The 12689-nt window shown below is 42.6% G+C and overlaps 1 protein-coding gene across 5 annotated transcripts; it reads right to left on the bottom strand.

Moving 5' to 3' along the window:
- Positions 1 to 4737: 4737 nt before the first annotated feature.
- On the bottom strand, positions 4738 to 10940 carry thap7 (THAP domain containing 7). 5 transcript variants are annotated; one of them, XM_010873664.3, is made up of 5 exons: positions 10874 to 10940; positions 9834 to 9934; positions 9503 to 9658; positions 8281 to 8403; positions 4738 to 7550 (listed from the first exon to the last, which is right to left on the bottom strand). In XM_010873664.3, the coding sequence occupies exons 2-5, from the start codon at positions 9911 to 9913 to the stop codon at positions 5972 to 5974; spliced, it is 1938 nt and encodes a 645-aa protein (XP_010871966.2). In that variant the 5' UTR covers positions 9914 to 9934; positions 10874 to 10940; the 3' UTR covers positions 4738 to 5971. The 5 variants fall into 5 exon arrangements, with proteins under 5 accessions (XP_010871966.2, XP_010871967.2, XP_010871969.2 ...); XM_010873665.4 differs by lacking the exon at positions 10874 to 10940 and adding an exon at positions 10225 to 10615; XM_010873667.4 differs by lacking the exon at positions 10874 to 10940 and adding an exon at positions 10280 to 10615.
- Positions 10941 to 12689: the final 1749 nt, after the last annotated feature.

Below are 12689 nucleotides of genomic sequence, written 5' to 3'. Positions count from 1 at the left end.
CTATGTATTGAGTCCTTCTCTGGAACACATAGAAGGCTCATCGTTTTCATAGCAACCCGTTTCCCGGAAACATCAGGTTTGAAAGTCAGGTCCTGTGATTGGTGAGTCCAAGATGTGTCATGTACACGGCTCAAAAAAATTAAGGGATCACGTAATCATCACAGTATAACACCAAGTCAAAAAAACTTCAGGGATATCAACTTGTCCAGTTACGAAGCATAAGCAATTGTGAATCAATGTCACCTGTTTTGGTGCAAATGAAACAGATGCACTGGAGAGGCAACAGCAAGACAACCCCAAAAAAGGGAATGATTTTGCAGGTGGTGGCCACAGACAATCGCTCTCTGCTTATCTTTCCTTCTACTGATTATTCTCTAGTTTTGCGTTTTGTGGTGTCCTTGTCACTACTAGCATGAGGTGGTATCTGCAGCCCATTCAGGTTACGCAGGCATTCCAGCTCCTCCAGGATGGGTCATCCATACGTGCCGTCGCAAGAAGGTTCGCTGTGTCTCCCAGTACAGTTTCAAGGGCATGGAGGAGTTACCAGGAGATGGACCTTTACATGAGGAGAACTAGACTGGCCGTAGAAGGGCATCAACGATATCTGTTCCATTGTGCCAGGAGGAACAGGAGCAGTACTGCCAGAGCCCTACAAAATGACCTCCGGCAGGCTACTGGTGTGCATGTTTATGACCAAACTGTCAGAAACAGGTGTGCCATTGATGCCCCGTTCTCATCACAGATGAAAGCGAGTTCATATTGAACACGTGACTGACATGAAAGAGTCCGGAGATGCTGTGGTGAACATTATGCTGCCTGCAACATCATCCAACATGACCGGTTTGGCGGTTTGTCAGTGATGGTTTGGAGAGGCATATCCTTGGAGGGTCACACAGACCTCCACATGCTTTCCACTGACCTTTGTTACGCAATTTTGTTCTCAACAAATTACACAATGTCAAGATTTTGATCCTTAATATATTTTGTTCATCCAGACCTGATGTGTGATTTAAGTGCAACCTTTATTATTTTGAGCAGCATATATTCATTGTGTAAAATCCAATAAATGTAATGCAAATGTAATTTGCATTACACTAACGTAACAGCAATAAGAGGATTTTTTTTTGTGGAAAGACTTACGGTGATGGTTCCTTGCCTTGGTGACCTCAAACACTGTTCACCTTTTCACTTTCTTCCTGTGTGGCTGTGGTAAAATAGCATCAAGGGCAGTTGGCAAAGTGGGTGGAGCTAATTATTGTTTGGTTGGCCCAGTCCCATCTCAGTCCCCAGTTTGGATGTAAGGAATGCTACCTCAAATGTTTCCTGTGTCTGGTTGAATCATCAGGCTTATGCAGTTTCCTGCACGATTCCTGTTGTCCCTATCCTATCCAGCTGCCCTGGATTCTGCCTAATGACTCTGAACATAGCCCACCTATATTTGTTGGCTCCGCTGGTCATCTTAATATGCAAAAATATAGTTGAGGCCAAAAAAAAGGTATTCTTATAATCTTCATCCTGACACAGCCATTGGCCTGGCCACCCCTAAGTCACCTCTCTAGGTTTCGACCCTATTGAGTCCTTCATAGCCCCTGTTCATCTATTTGTTGTGGTTGCTTTCTCTTTGGGATTTTAGACTGCTGATCAATAAAGGGCTTTGTATAATATCAAGTCAGGGTTGTGTAGGTTACTTTTTAAATGTAATCCGCAGTTACAAGTTACCTGTACACATTTGTAATCAGTAATGTAACTTTTGGATTACTCAAACTCAGTAACATAATCTGATTACTTTGAATTACTTTTAGATTTATTTCATATTAAGAGGCATTACCTACATTACATGCTATAGGTATGTCAGATATTTAGTAATTTCAATTAATCCAATAACCCTCGATCTTCCAGAATCTGACTTTTTATCTGAACATAACCCAAAATCTATTATTATTAATTTTTGTGTTATTCAGGTTTTTAATTGCTTCAAAACATTGTTGAAAGAGAAATGGCAATTACTTGAGAAGAGTTCTGACATTGCTGTATATAAAAATTAAGATATCCGAAGCTTTTCGCACATAATTCTTTTTTTCTTTCAAACATTAAATAATAAACTCAAGTATGTCATAATTATTTCGCGCACCTATTCGTTCTTCATTCATTCATTCATTCATCTTCTTCCGCTTCATCCGGGGCCGGGTCGAGGGGGCAGCAGTCTAAGCAGAGATGCCCAGACTTCCCTCTCCCCAGACACTTCCTCCAGCTCTTCCGGGGGGACACCGAGGCGTTCCCAGGCCAGCCGGGAGACATAGTCCCTCCAGCGTGTCTTAGGTCTTCCCCGGGGTCTCCTCCCGGTGGGACGGGACCGGAACACCTTCCCAGGAAGGCGTTCCGGAGGCATCCGAAACAGATGCCCAAGCCACCTCAGCTGACCCCTCTCGATGTGGAGGAGCAGCGGCTCTACTCCAAGCTCCTCCCGGGTGACCGAGCTTCTCACCCTATCTCTAAGGGATCGCCCAGCCACCCTGCGGAGAAAGCTCATTTCGGCCGCCTATATCCGGGATCTTGTCCTTTCGGTCATGACCCAAAGCTCATGACTATTCGTTCTTAATTGAAGTAATCCAAAAGTAATCAAACATTTTTCAAAAGTATCTGTAATCAGATTACAATACTTTTGTTGGTAACGTAACAGATAACTTGTAATAAACACATCTTTTATTTCTTATGGGATACACATTCAACTGTAGGTCATTACAGAATGTCACAATCATAAAACAAAACATGGCAACAGAGAAATAAATGAACTGACCCATGTTAAAAAGTCTGCATACCCTTAGTTCTTAATACTGTGTATTTCCCCCATTAGCATCAATGACAGCATGCATTCTTTTGTAATAGTTGTCTATGAGGCCCCGAATCTTGCAGGTGGTATAGCTGCCCATTCATCTTGGCAAAATGCCTCAATGTCATGCAAAGTCTTTGGTCATCTTGCATGAACCGCACGTTTGAGATCTCCCCAGAGTACCTCGATGATATTAAGGTCAGGAGACTGTGATTGTCACTCCAGAACCTTCACCTATTTCTGCTGTAACCACGGAGGGCCATGTGTCTGCAGGTTTTTGTTTTTTCCCATAAATTGGTTCCCACCTCACCTACACAACCAGGTGAGGGTAGAAGCTAACCAATTAGTAACCTAATTAGTCAATCATGTACAAGGAGAGCGAAAACCTGCAAACACACAGCCCTCTGTGGAATAGTTTGGACACCCCTGCTCTGGAGGGTCAACTTGGCCTTGTGTTTAGGGTCATTGTCGTGCTGGAAAGTCCAAGGGTGTTCCATCCGCAGCTTTCGGTCAGAATAATGAAAATTGTCTGCCAGTGTTTTCTGATAACATGCTGCATTCATCTTGCCATCAATGTTCACAAGATTCCCTGTGCCTTTAGAGCTCACACACCCCCAGAACATCAGTGAGCCACCACCTTGCTTCACAGTGGGGATGGTATTCTGTTCACTATAGGCCTTGTTGACCCCTGTCCATATATAGGGCTTATGGTTGTGTCCATGAAGGTCTATTTTGGTCTTGTCACTCCAAATTACTGTGTGCCAGAAGCTGTGAGGTGTTTCAAGGTGTTGTCGGGCATATTGTAACCGGGCTTGTTTGTGGCATTGGAGCAGTAAAAGGCTTCTTTCTGGCAACTCGACCATGCAGCAATTTTTGTTCAGGTATCATTGTAGTGTGCTCCTTGAAACAACCATCCTTTCTTTTTCCAGAGCAGCCTGTATTTCTCCTGAGGTTACCTGTGGGGTTTTTATTTGTATCCTGAACAATTCTTCTGGCAGTTTGGCCTGAAATCTTTCTTAGTCTACCTGACCTTGGCTTGGTATCAAGAGATCCCCGAATTTTCCACTTCTTAATAAGTGATTGAACAGTACTGTCTGGCATTTACAAGGCTTTGGATATCTTTTTATATCCTTTTCCATCTATATGAATTTCCATTACCTTGTTACACAGGTCATTTGACAGTTCTTTTCTGCTCTCCATGGCTCATTATCTAGCCTGCTCAGTGCATCCACATGACAGCTAACAAACCCATTGACTATTTATACACAGACACTAATTTCAATTTAAAAAGCCACAGGTGTGGGAAATTCACCTTTAATTGCCATTTTCACCTGTGTGTGTCACCTTGTGTGTCTGTAACAAGGCCAAACATTCAAGGGTATGTAAAAACATAAAAAGGAGCCAAACAACTATGCGATAATAAATGGCTTCATATGATCACCATCCTTAAATAAAAAATGTTTTCCATGATCAGTCATATTTTCAAAATCAATGCCAAAATTTCACAATTTCTGCCAGAGTATGCAAACTCATTAGCACAAATGATTTTACTTCTAAGACACAGTCTTCCCACTTTTGCCTTTGCTGTGCCCAGAGCTGCTCTTCTGGGCCCTTTTATCCTCTCCCCGACCAAACATAATTGGAGACAGGTGTGCCATGTCAATGGGAGATGGCTGGGATGTGTTCAAAGGGCCCATTCTACAGCTCTGCACCATGTGGTTCAAACAGGGGTGTTGGGTCACCGTTTCTTCCCCCCAGGGCCCCTTATTTGCAAATAAATCAAAAATCCAACATCAGACTCTGTCTACATCAACTGACGGTAAACAGCTTCTAAATACTTTTAGAGCGATACAGCATACACGACATGTGCAAGCATGGACAAAATCTGATAGTGACATTTTTAAACATTTTATTAATAATATTGAGCATATTTTACAATCCATGCTGAAATACACATTTTTATGCATTTAATTAATTCTGTGATGTGTCCATTAGAATTATTTTGAATTGGAAATCCACTTTGTAAACTCTACACAAGTGGTTTTTAGTTGAGTTGCAACTGGTTTACAATGAGATATATTTATACAGCACAAGACAAAAGTTTGGACACACCTACTCATTCACAAGTATTTTGTTATTGTTTTCCACATTGTAGAATAACAGCGAAGACATCAAAACACATATGGAATGATGTAATAACCCAAAAATAAATGTATGTTTCAGATTCTTCAAAGTAGCCACCCTCTGCCCTGATGACAGATTTGCACATTGTTGGCAAACCGTTCTAATGTCCATATTCCCTGAGTCTTAGCCAAACCAAGTTTCTCCTTATTGGTGGCCTTCAGTAGTGGTGTCTGTGTAGCAAACTGGCAATGAAGGCCTGATTCACGCAGTCTCCTCTGAACAGTTGATGTTGAGATGTGTCTGTAACTAGAACTCTGTGACGCATTTATTTGGGTTGCAAACTGAGGCCAGTAACTAATTGATCCTATGCAGCTGAGGTAACTCTGGGTCTTCCTCTCCCATGGCGTTCCTCATGACAGAGTTTCATCACAGTGCTTGACGGTTTTTGTGACTGAACTCTTGACATTTTCCAGTTGGACTGACCTATATGTTTTTAAATAATGATGGACTGTTGTTTATGTTTGCTTATTTGAGGTGTTCTTGACATAATCTGGACTATTATAGTACAGACATGATAATGGTCTTCTATATACCAACCGTACCTTGTACAACACACTGATTGGCTCAGAAAGAAGTATCCTTGAATGAGTAGGTGACCAAACTTTAGTCTGGTAGTATATAAATACACAAAATGGATTTAAAGACATGAAAAAGGTGAGAATTCTGCTGCCTAATATTATCGCAACATTTTAATGTCAAAATGGCATGTAAAAATAGTTTCATCCCCAACAAAAAGTTAAGATGCAAATATTGCATTACGACAGAAATCCCACAACTCAATTTGGGTACCCGGGCAAATCCACTCCTGACCAACACTGATCTACACAAGCTTCATCCAAGTGAGCACTGGAATAAATATTTCATCATCTAACTAAACTCTAACATACCACAATTTTAGCATAAAACACGTCAGCATACTGTTCTCTACAAAAAGGCCTCAGCCCTGTGATACAGCCTTCAGTCAAACTCACTGCTAAGTTGGAGCTGAAAGCCCTCCAAGTGTTCCTTCAACCTCTCCCTCACCTCACCGCTCCCCAAAGTAGTCTGGCTGTCTGAGTGGAGGCATCCCTGCCCATCCGAGGGCAACGAAACCCTCAGCCCCCCAGCCTCTAAACACAGCTCCTCCTTCTCATCCGCAAAGTCACTGGAAAATCCCTCCCCTGACACCAGTATAGTATGTGCTCCACCCTCTCCTGCCACTCCTTCCATCCCAACACCACCCTTTAGATGGTCTTTGTGCGGTACGGGTACTAAGAGCAGTGGGCCTTCAGCTCCCTCTTGAATCCAGAAAACCTGCTGCTGCTGCTCCTGCTGGCCGTCAGCTGGCTCCGTCTCTACGGGGTTCAGGTCTGCGAGGAGAAGCCCCGGCTGGGAGGTCGCGCCCTGACGCAGGAACTGGACACCGTTGTGGATCTCCTGCAGTGCTGCTCCGCTTGAGGGCAGCAGGCCCGCCTGGGACTGGGTTTGTAACAGGGGAATGGACAGCAGGGGGTTGTAGTGGAGTCCCGAGCCAGCCTCCACAGGTTTCTCAGGCGGCTGCTCCACCATGACTACCTGCACATCTCCACCACTCTCCGGCGCACCACAATAATAGTAGTAGCTTTCGTAGCCATCCAGTGGAGGCCCTGCCTCTGACCTGGTCCCTCCGCCCTTTTGACCTCGACCCTTCTTCGCTATTCGTCCTCCTCTGTGACTGCTTCGGCCCCTCTCATCCAGGTGAGAGCTCCAAGAGTAATCATCAGCAGTTCCCCCTGCATCTTTCTGTACCTGAGAGCTTGCCCTGGACACTTTAACCCCAGGTTCCTCTCGCCCCCTTCCGCAGTAGAAGCAGCACCCCACATCCTCTTCCAACCCGGCTTTAGTTTCTGTAGTCCGGACCCGCCCTTCCCAACTCATCGATTCCCCAGGTCGGTCTTCAAACAGCCCCAAATCCTCGGACGCCGCATCGATCTCAGCCTCTTCCGGCCTGCACAGGCTGGCACCTCCTTCTGTCCTATCTCCACTTCGACCCCTCCTGGCCTTAGCTCCATCCCGGGAGCGAAGAAGGGTGTGTTTCAGACGATTCTCCCTGAGGCGCAGGAGCGCATTTCGCAGACGGTTCTCCCTCCGCCTGGCTGCGCTGAGGAGCCGCAGGGACTTCTCCAGGCTGTCGATGGCCCGGTCGTAACGCTTCCGCCACACCAGGGGGCAGTGCTGAGCATAGCTGTGTTCCTTGGCCAGGTAAAAGCCGGGCGGTGGAGGGAGGCGCAGCATGTATCGTGATGGGGAATGAGGACGGGGAGAGGATGGAGAGCCAGGGGCATCTTCAGGTGACGAACCTGAGGGAGGTCGAGGTGAACTCTGTGGTTTCTCAACGATCTGCTCAGAGGTTCCCTGAGAGGGAGGGAGGGACTGGGCATCGCTCTGCTCGGTCTGGTTATTCGGTTCCCCGTTGGGTGCCTCGAAGCTCAGAACTTTCTCTGCAGTAACAATATTTTTTGCTTCCGTTTTTTGTTGGGTACTGTTCCAGCCGTCCATTTTCAGAGAGCGACATCTCCTAAAAAGATTACATTTAACATGTGTCTTTGAGCAACATGGAGTTTATAAAACATTACTGCATGAGTACTAGGACCAGTCAATTATTTAAATTCATAGATGTGTGCAATGTTCATATAACAACAGCATGTAATATTTTTTAAACTCATCTCAGTTTGTCTGCTATACAGCTTTTTTTTTTTTTCTCCAATTGGCGCAGTTTCCCCTACACACTGTTGGAAAGGGCCAATGTAATTTTAGCTCCCCTCCGACTAATTCTTGATTATATTATGATTACACTTGGTTGTATTCCACACAAGCACCCAGCTGTCTAGTCAGGTTGGCCTCATCTTACAGTATGTTAGATACTCTAGGTCTAGACTGATACAAACAGGCATACAAACTTTCAAACATTCATTATCTACCCACATATGGTATCTTTGTAGATATATTCCACTTCATATATTGCACGTATCCACATCTACATTTTATGTCATGTTCACTAGTTCTAGTAATATGTAATGCTCCCCTGGAAGAAGAGCTCTCTGTCTGGAGGTGCAGGTGTCCCGGCGCTAACTGGGAAACTGTGATGGAATCTGAGTGGATATGGAGGGCCAACTACATTTCTCCTAAATATGGTGCAGCCCTGATGAGTACCATCCCATTCCACACTGTAAAAATAGTTCCATATCCAGAACGAAAGTATGATGCAAAGAACTGTCACATTGACTGGTCATTTGTTATTTTTTTACCTAGTCGGCAGGCTTATGGTACTCTGCTTGCCTTTGCTTCTTGAAGGCTTCCCCGATCCTTTGCCTGCTGGCTGGGGGACGAAGACTGTGGGCAGCGCATCGTCCTTTAGTCTTCTGTACCCACTGTGTAAAGTTATCAGAAGACAAGATTAGGATAACCTTAACTGTTTGGAGGCTGAGTTATCCTTGATGCACTGCTACGTACCACATATACTTAGGTTGCTGCATGAATATAAACAAAAAAGTGCTTTTTCTAACTTAAAGTTGAATGTCTCCTCACTCTGAAAGTAGCTTATGGGCCAAATGCAACTGTAATTCATAATTCAGTTCTTTACACAACCATTACAAACTTCAGCCAACTTTAGATACAATTATCTATAAAAAAAGTAATTAGGGTGTGTCAGTGTGTATATTGCCTTTAAGGAACATCAAACTGTTAGAATTCATTTTTAACTTTTCAAGATATTAACTTCCTTTGAGGTCAACTATGAATGGATTTCATGAACAACAAACATGTACAGACATGATTAGCAGTTTATATACTAAGCTGTGACACTGAATCAGACTGTATCGGTCTGTCTTTGTACTTGTGATTGATTTAGACCCCTGAGCTAACATTCTGGTAAAACATGTTTTGTGGCTTTTCACTTGGTGTCACATGTTTTAATTCAGTTAACAAAACTAAACATGGAGTTGATTACAGGTAAAACATATTTTTTTCTTTTACTTGCTCATTACTCCAATTTATTTAAATGTTTATTCCCAGCTAGCAAAAAGAATCAGTTTCTAATGACTGTTTAAAATAAAACTCTTGGCCCATTTAGTTAATTCTGGTTGAGGATACCAACTAATATCATGTTGATAAAATTAGAATTTCTTCTACAATTCCTTCTACAATATTAGAAAACTAATTAAGCAGGTCAGACCATGAACACCAATGGTTAATGCACAGCCGCCATTTGCACAAGTGTTTCAAAGAGGAAGCGCAAATAAACAAGGGTGTAGGGGCTCATCAGACTCTCTGTTGCCCCCTTCGAAGCAAACTCCACAAGCAAGTAGCTATTGAAGTGGAATCTCATAAGGCGAGATTTCACAATGTCACACAATACAATGGATAGGCAGGCCTAATGATATAACGTACATTTGTTCCATTTCATTTTGCATGACACGTACACATAAAAAACATGTCCTAACTGAATTGGTTTTGGGAGATGCTACACACCTGACTCCGGAGAGTTCAAAACTCTCTGGGGTGAAGTGCTTGGAGCAGAAATAGATGAAGTTGCTCTGGGGATCCCATGGCCCCTGGCCTTGAGGACCCTGCCGGTGAGAGTTGATGATCCACAGGCCCCGCCGTGCTGTTCCACGCTTTGGCAACCTTGCAAACACAGGAACTTAAGGAAGACTTGCCATATATTTGGGTGGCACAGGAAGACATTCAAGAAGGTAAGGGTTCATTTTAAAATGTTCTGTACAACGACAAACAAAACTGGCATAATTTTGTAACTTTTTTGCCATAGAAGCTTATGGATCACAACTTTGATTGGATTTACCTGTGAAAGGTAATGCCAGCCTTACGATTTTCCCTGGTGTCACGGGACTTGCATCCACCTGCAGAGCAGTGTCTAGGCATCTGAGCACGATAGCTGAAAAACTAAGGAAAATCTAACTTTAAGACTCAAGGACATAGAAGGTTATGGGTCATGGTAATTGAATTAGTTATCAGCAAAGGAAACTGCTCAAATCGCAATATAAATAATAAACAAACTGTAAAGCAGTGATAAGATGAATGGTAACTTCTTTACCTAAGACAGAGTATACATTTAGCCTGGTAATAAGCAATATAGGCAACTGTAATAAATTAATAATAGGACAGGTAATACAAGCTCACGGTCATTTCACAAATTATGCAGTTTTTTTGTTTTGCATTCCATCTTTTTTTACTTTTCCAGCATTTTGAGGAGTCGTTTAGGAAACCTAGCGACAACAGCCTGTTCACCTATCACGCGGCGTACGTTATTATTTCGCAAGCGTGCCTCTCCCCCAATGGCTGTCCCTTCACAGAAAGCTCGCCCGATTTTACGTTCCATGTCGAAGTAGGATAGAAGGAAAGTGCTTGCTTAATTGTGGGGGCGAAGATAACTGTCCAATCCCGATTGGACCCTTAACACACTTGTATAGAGGATTTAACAGGCGTGCGTAAGCAATGGTAATCGAGCAATGTGTAGTCTCAAGTTTCACCATGTTGCTAATAGGTGTACCATTCAAATCTTCTCACATCTCCACACGTGCATAGGTTTCATTTGTGATTGGACAAACTGCTGCTGCTGTTGTTCAATATCCATTGTTGGCAAGCGACAATTTCGTGCCACGAACACATAAGACCAATAACCTTCATTTCCTTGGTACTGTGGCAAACTAGCCGTAGCTTGCTAATAGGCTGAGGTTAGCTCAGACAAAAAGGGTCTCCGGACTATAGAAGATAATTTGCGTCTTTGCTATCAGATGTCAAACAAGCGTTTAAATATTAACACCAATATTAGTATACTGTTGTGCAGTTGGTATTTGAAAAGTGTATTATTTGAAGAATTACCTTAAAACGCAATCTTCTGACCTCACGAAGATGGCCGTCTTGCTCTTCCTCCCCCGTATGACGTCTTGTGTAATGCCCGCCTCTTTTATCTCGCCAATAAATGCATACAGTTAATGCCGTTGCATTAGATAATATCTAATTAAATAATTTTTCAACTAATTATTTTAGGTAGATACCTTTGGGAGACTATTGACACCTCCAAAATTATTGGCATCTTTGATAAAATAATACTGTATAAAGTAAACACTGCATCATGAACTATATTGTAGTTTTCCAATATTTAGAATATACTGTTCTTTATTATTGATTCACAGGTCAGAACCAAAATTAAACATTTCTTAAATTGTAGAAGAATTTTTAAAGAATACATTTTTTGCACCCTTGTTTTCAGTACTTTGTACACTCTTAAGTTGCAAGAATGATGGTACTCTGCTTTTCCCCTTATCTTTTTATGAGATGGGTGAACACAGGACAGAGCTGTCTGTCTGCACATATGCCCTTTTCAATTCAAACCACAGGTTTTCTATGAGATTCAAGCACATAGACTTAGAAGGTCATTGAGACATGTAGATTTTGTAACAATATTTTGTGTATTTCAACTGGGTCTTGTCCACTGAATTGCAGTAAGGGCCACCTGTGCCCACAAGGCAGAGACAATTGGGGTTTGCCCCAAGTGTTGTGTTGCTGTTTAGAGTTTTAATCACATTTGAACAGACATCAAAGCACACAACGAAGCACACATGAACAACTGAAGACTCTCATATCATCATATGCGTTGACCTTGGGCAGATAAGACATTCACCGACTTCAAGATCCAAGACGTGTAGCTACAAGGGTTGCATACTGTAAAGAGTTGATGGTGTATGCTGTTTGTACAGAAAGATCAATAAAAAATACTGGTTGTCACACAGCATATGTTGCGTAGCTAGAGTATCTGTAATTCTTTTAATTGTCATTCACACCAAACTGTTTGTTGGTTATTATCTAAAACTCCTATGAAGTTGATGAATTATGATACTATCTTAATGAAGCGCAAGGGATGCAATTGAGTTCTAAACTATCTTTTTTGCCTAACATTTTATAATGACATTTAGGTTGTTGTTGTTATCCGGAACAACTTAGTGGAGCAAATTGGATTAACTGCCTTGCTCAAGGAAATAACTTATAATTTTTTGCCTCAACGATTTTATCTAGCAACTTATCAGTTACTGGTCAGATAATCTAACTGCTAGGCTATCTGCAACCCATAATTAATGTATTTCTTAATAGAAACACACCAAAATGGCATTTGAGTTGCCATGATTATACTCTAGGTAATATCTTAGGGAATCTGGTTCAGACCTCTGTTTCAAAGGACTTCTGTTAACCTTTAGATGTATTTAACATCAAGGTGATGTGATTTCACATGATCTTTGTGGCATTTTCAATTTAATTATTCTCTCCAAAATTGCTGTTAACCAGTACCGTGCACAAACCTTCAGAGAGGCATGTGCTGAATCTGAAATAGTGGGCTGAGCTGTTTGCTCACATGGACGGACGAAGTGTTGGAGTGAGTGACTTGCGAAAAAACACGGACGACGCATGCTTATTGGTTGAGCCTTACCTGTGCACGTGCCTGCTGTTATGAACGGGGCCCTATAATAATGAAAGACACTGTCTGGAAGAAGCAATACATGTACCTCTCATTTCCAAAACATTAACCCAGGACGCCCCTTTTGCCAATACCTTGCGTATTTTATAACTTCCCCATGATCCTGTAGCACTTGTTCTCATCTCAGCGCGCTGACCCCGAAACTTCTAACTGTTCCTCTGAGCT

Source organism: Esox lucius, chromosome 10 (genome assembly GCF_011004845.1).
Source record: "Esox lucius isolate fEsoLuc1 chromosome 10, fEsoLuc1.pri, whole genome shotgun sequence".
Taxonomy (NCBI): Eukaryota; Metazoa; Chordata; class Actinopteri; order Esociformes; family Esocidae; genus Esox; species Esox lucius.
This window is presented reverse-complemented; position numbering and strand designations above follow the sequence as displayed.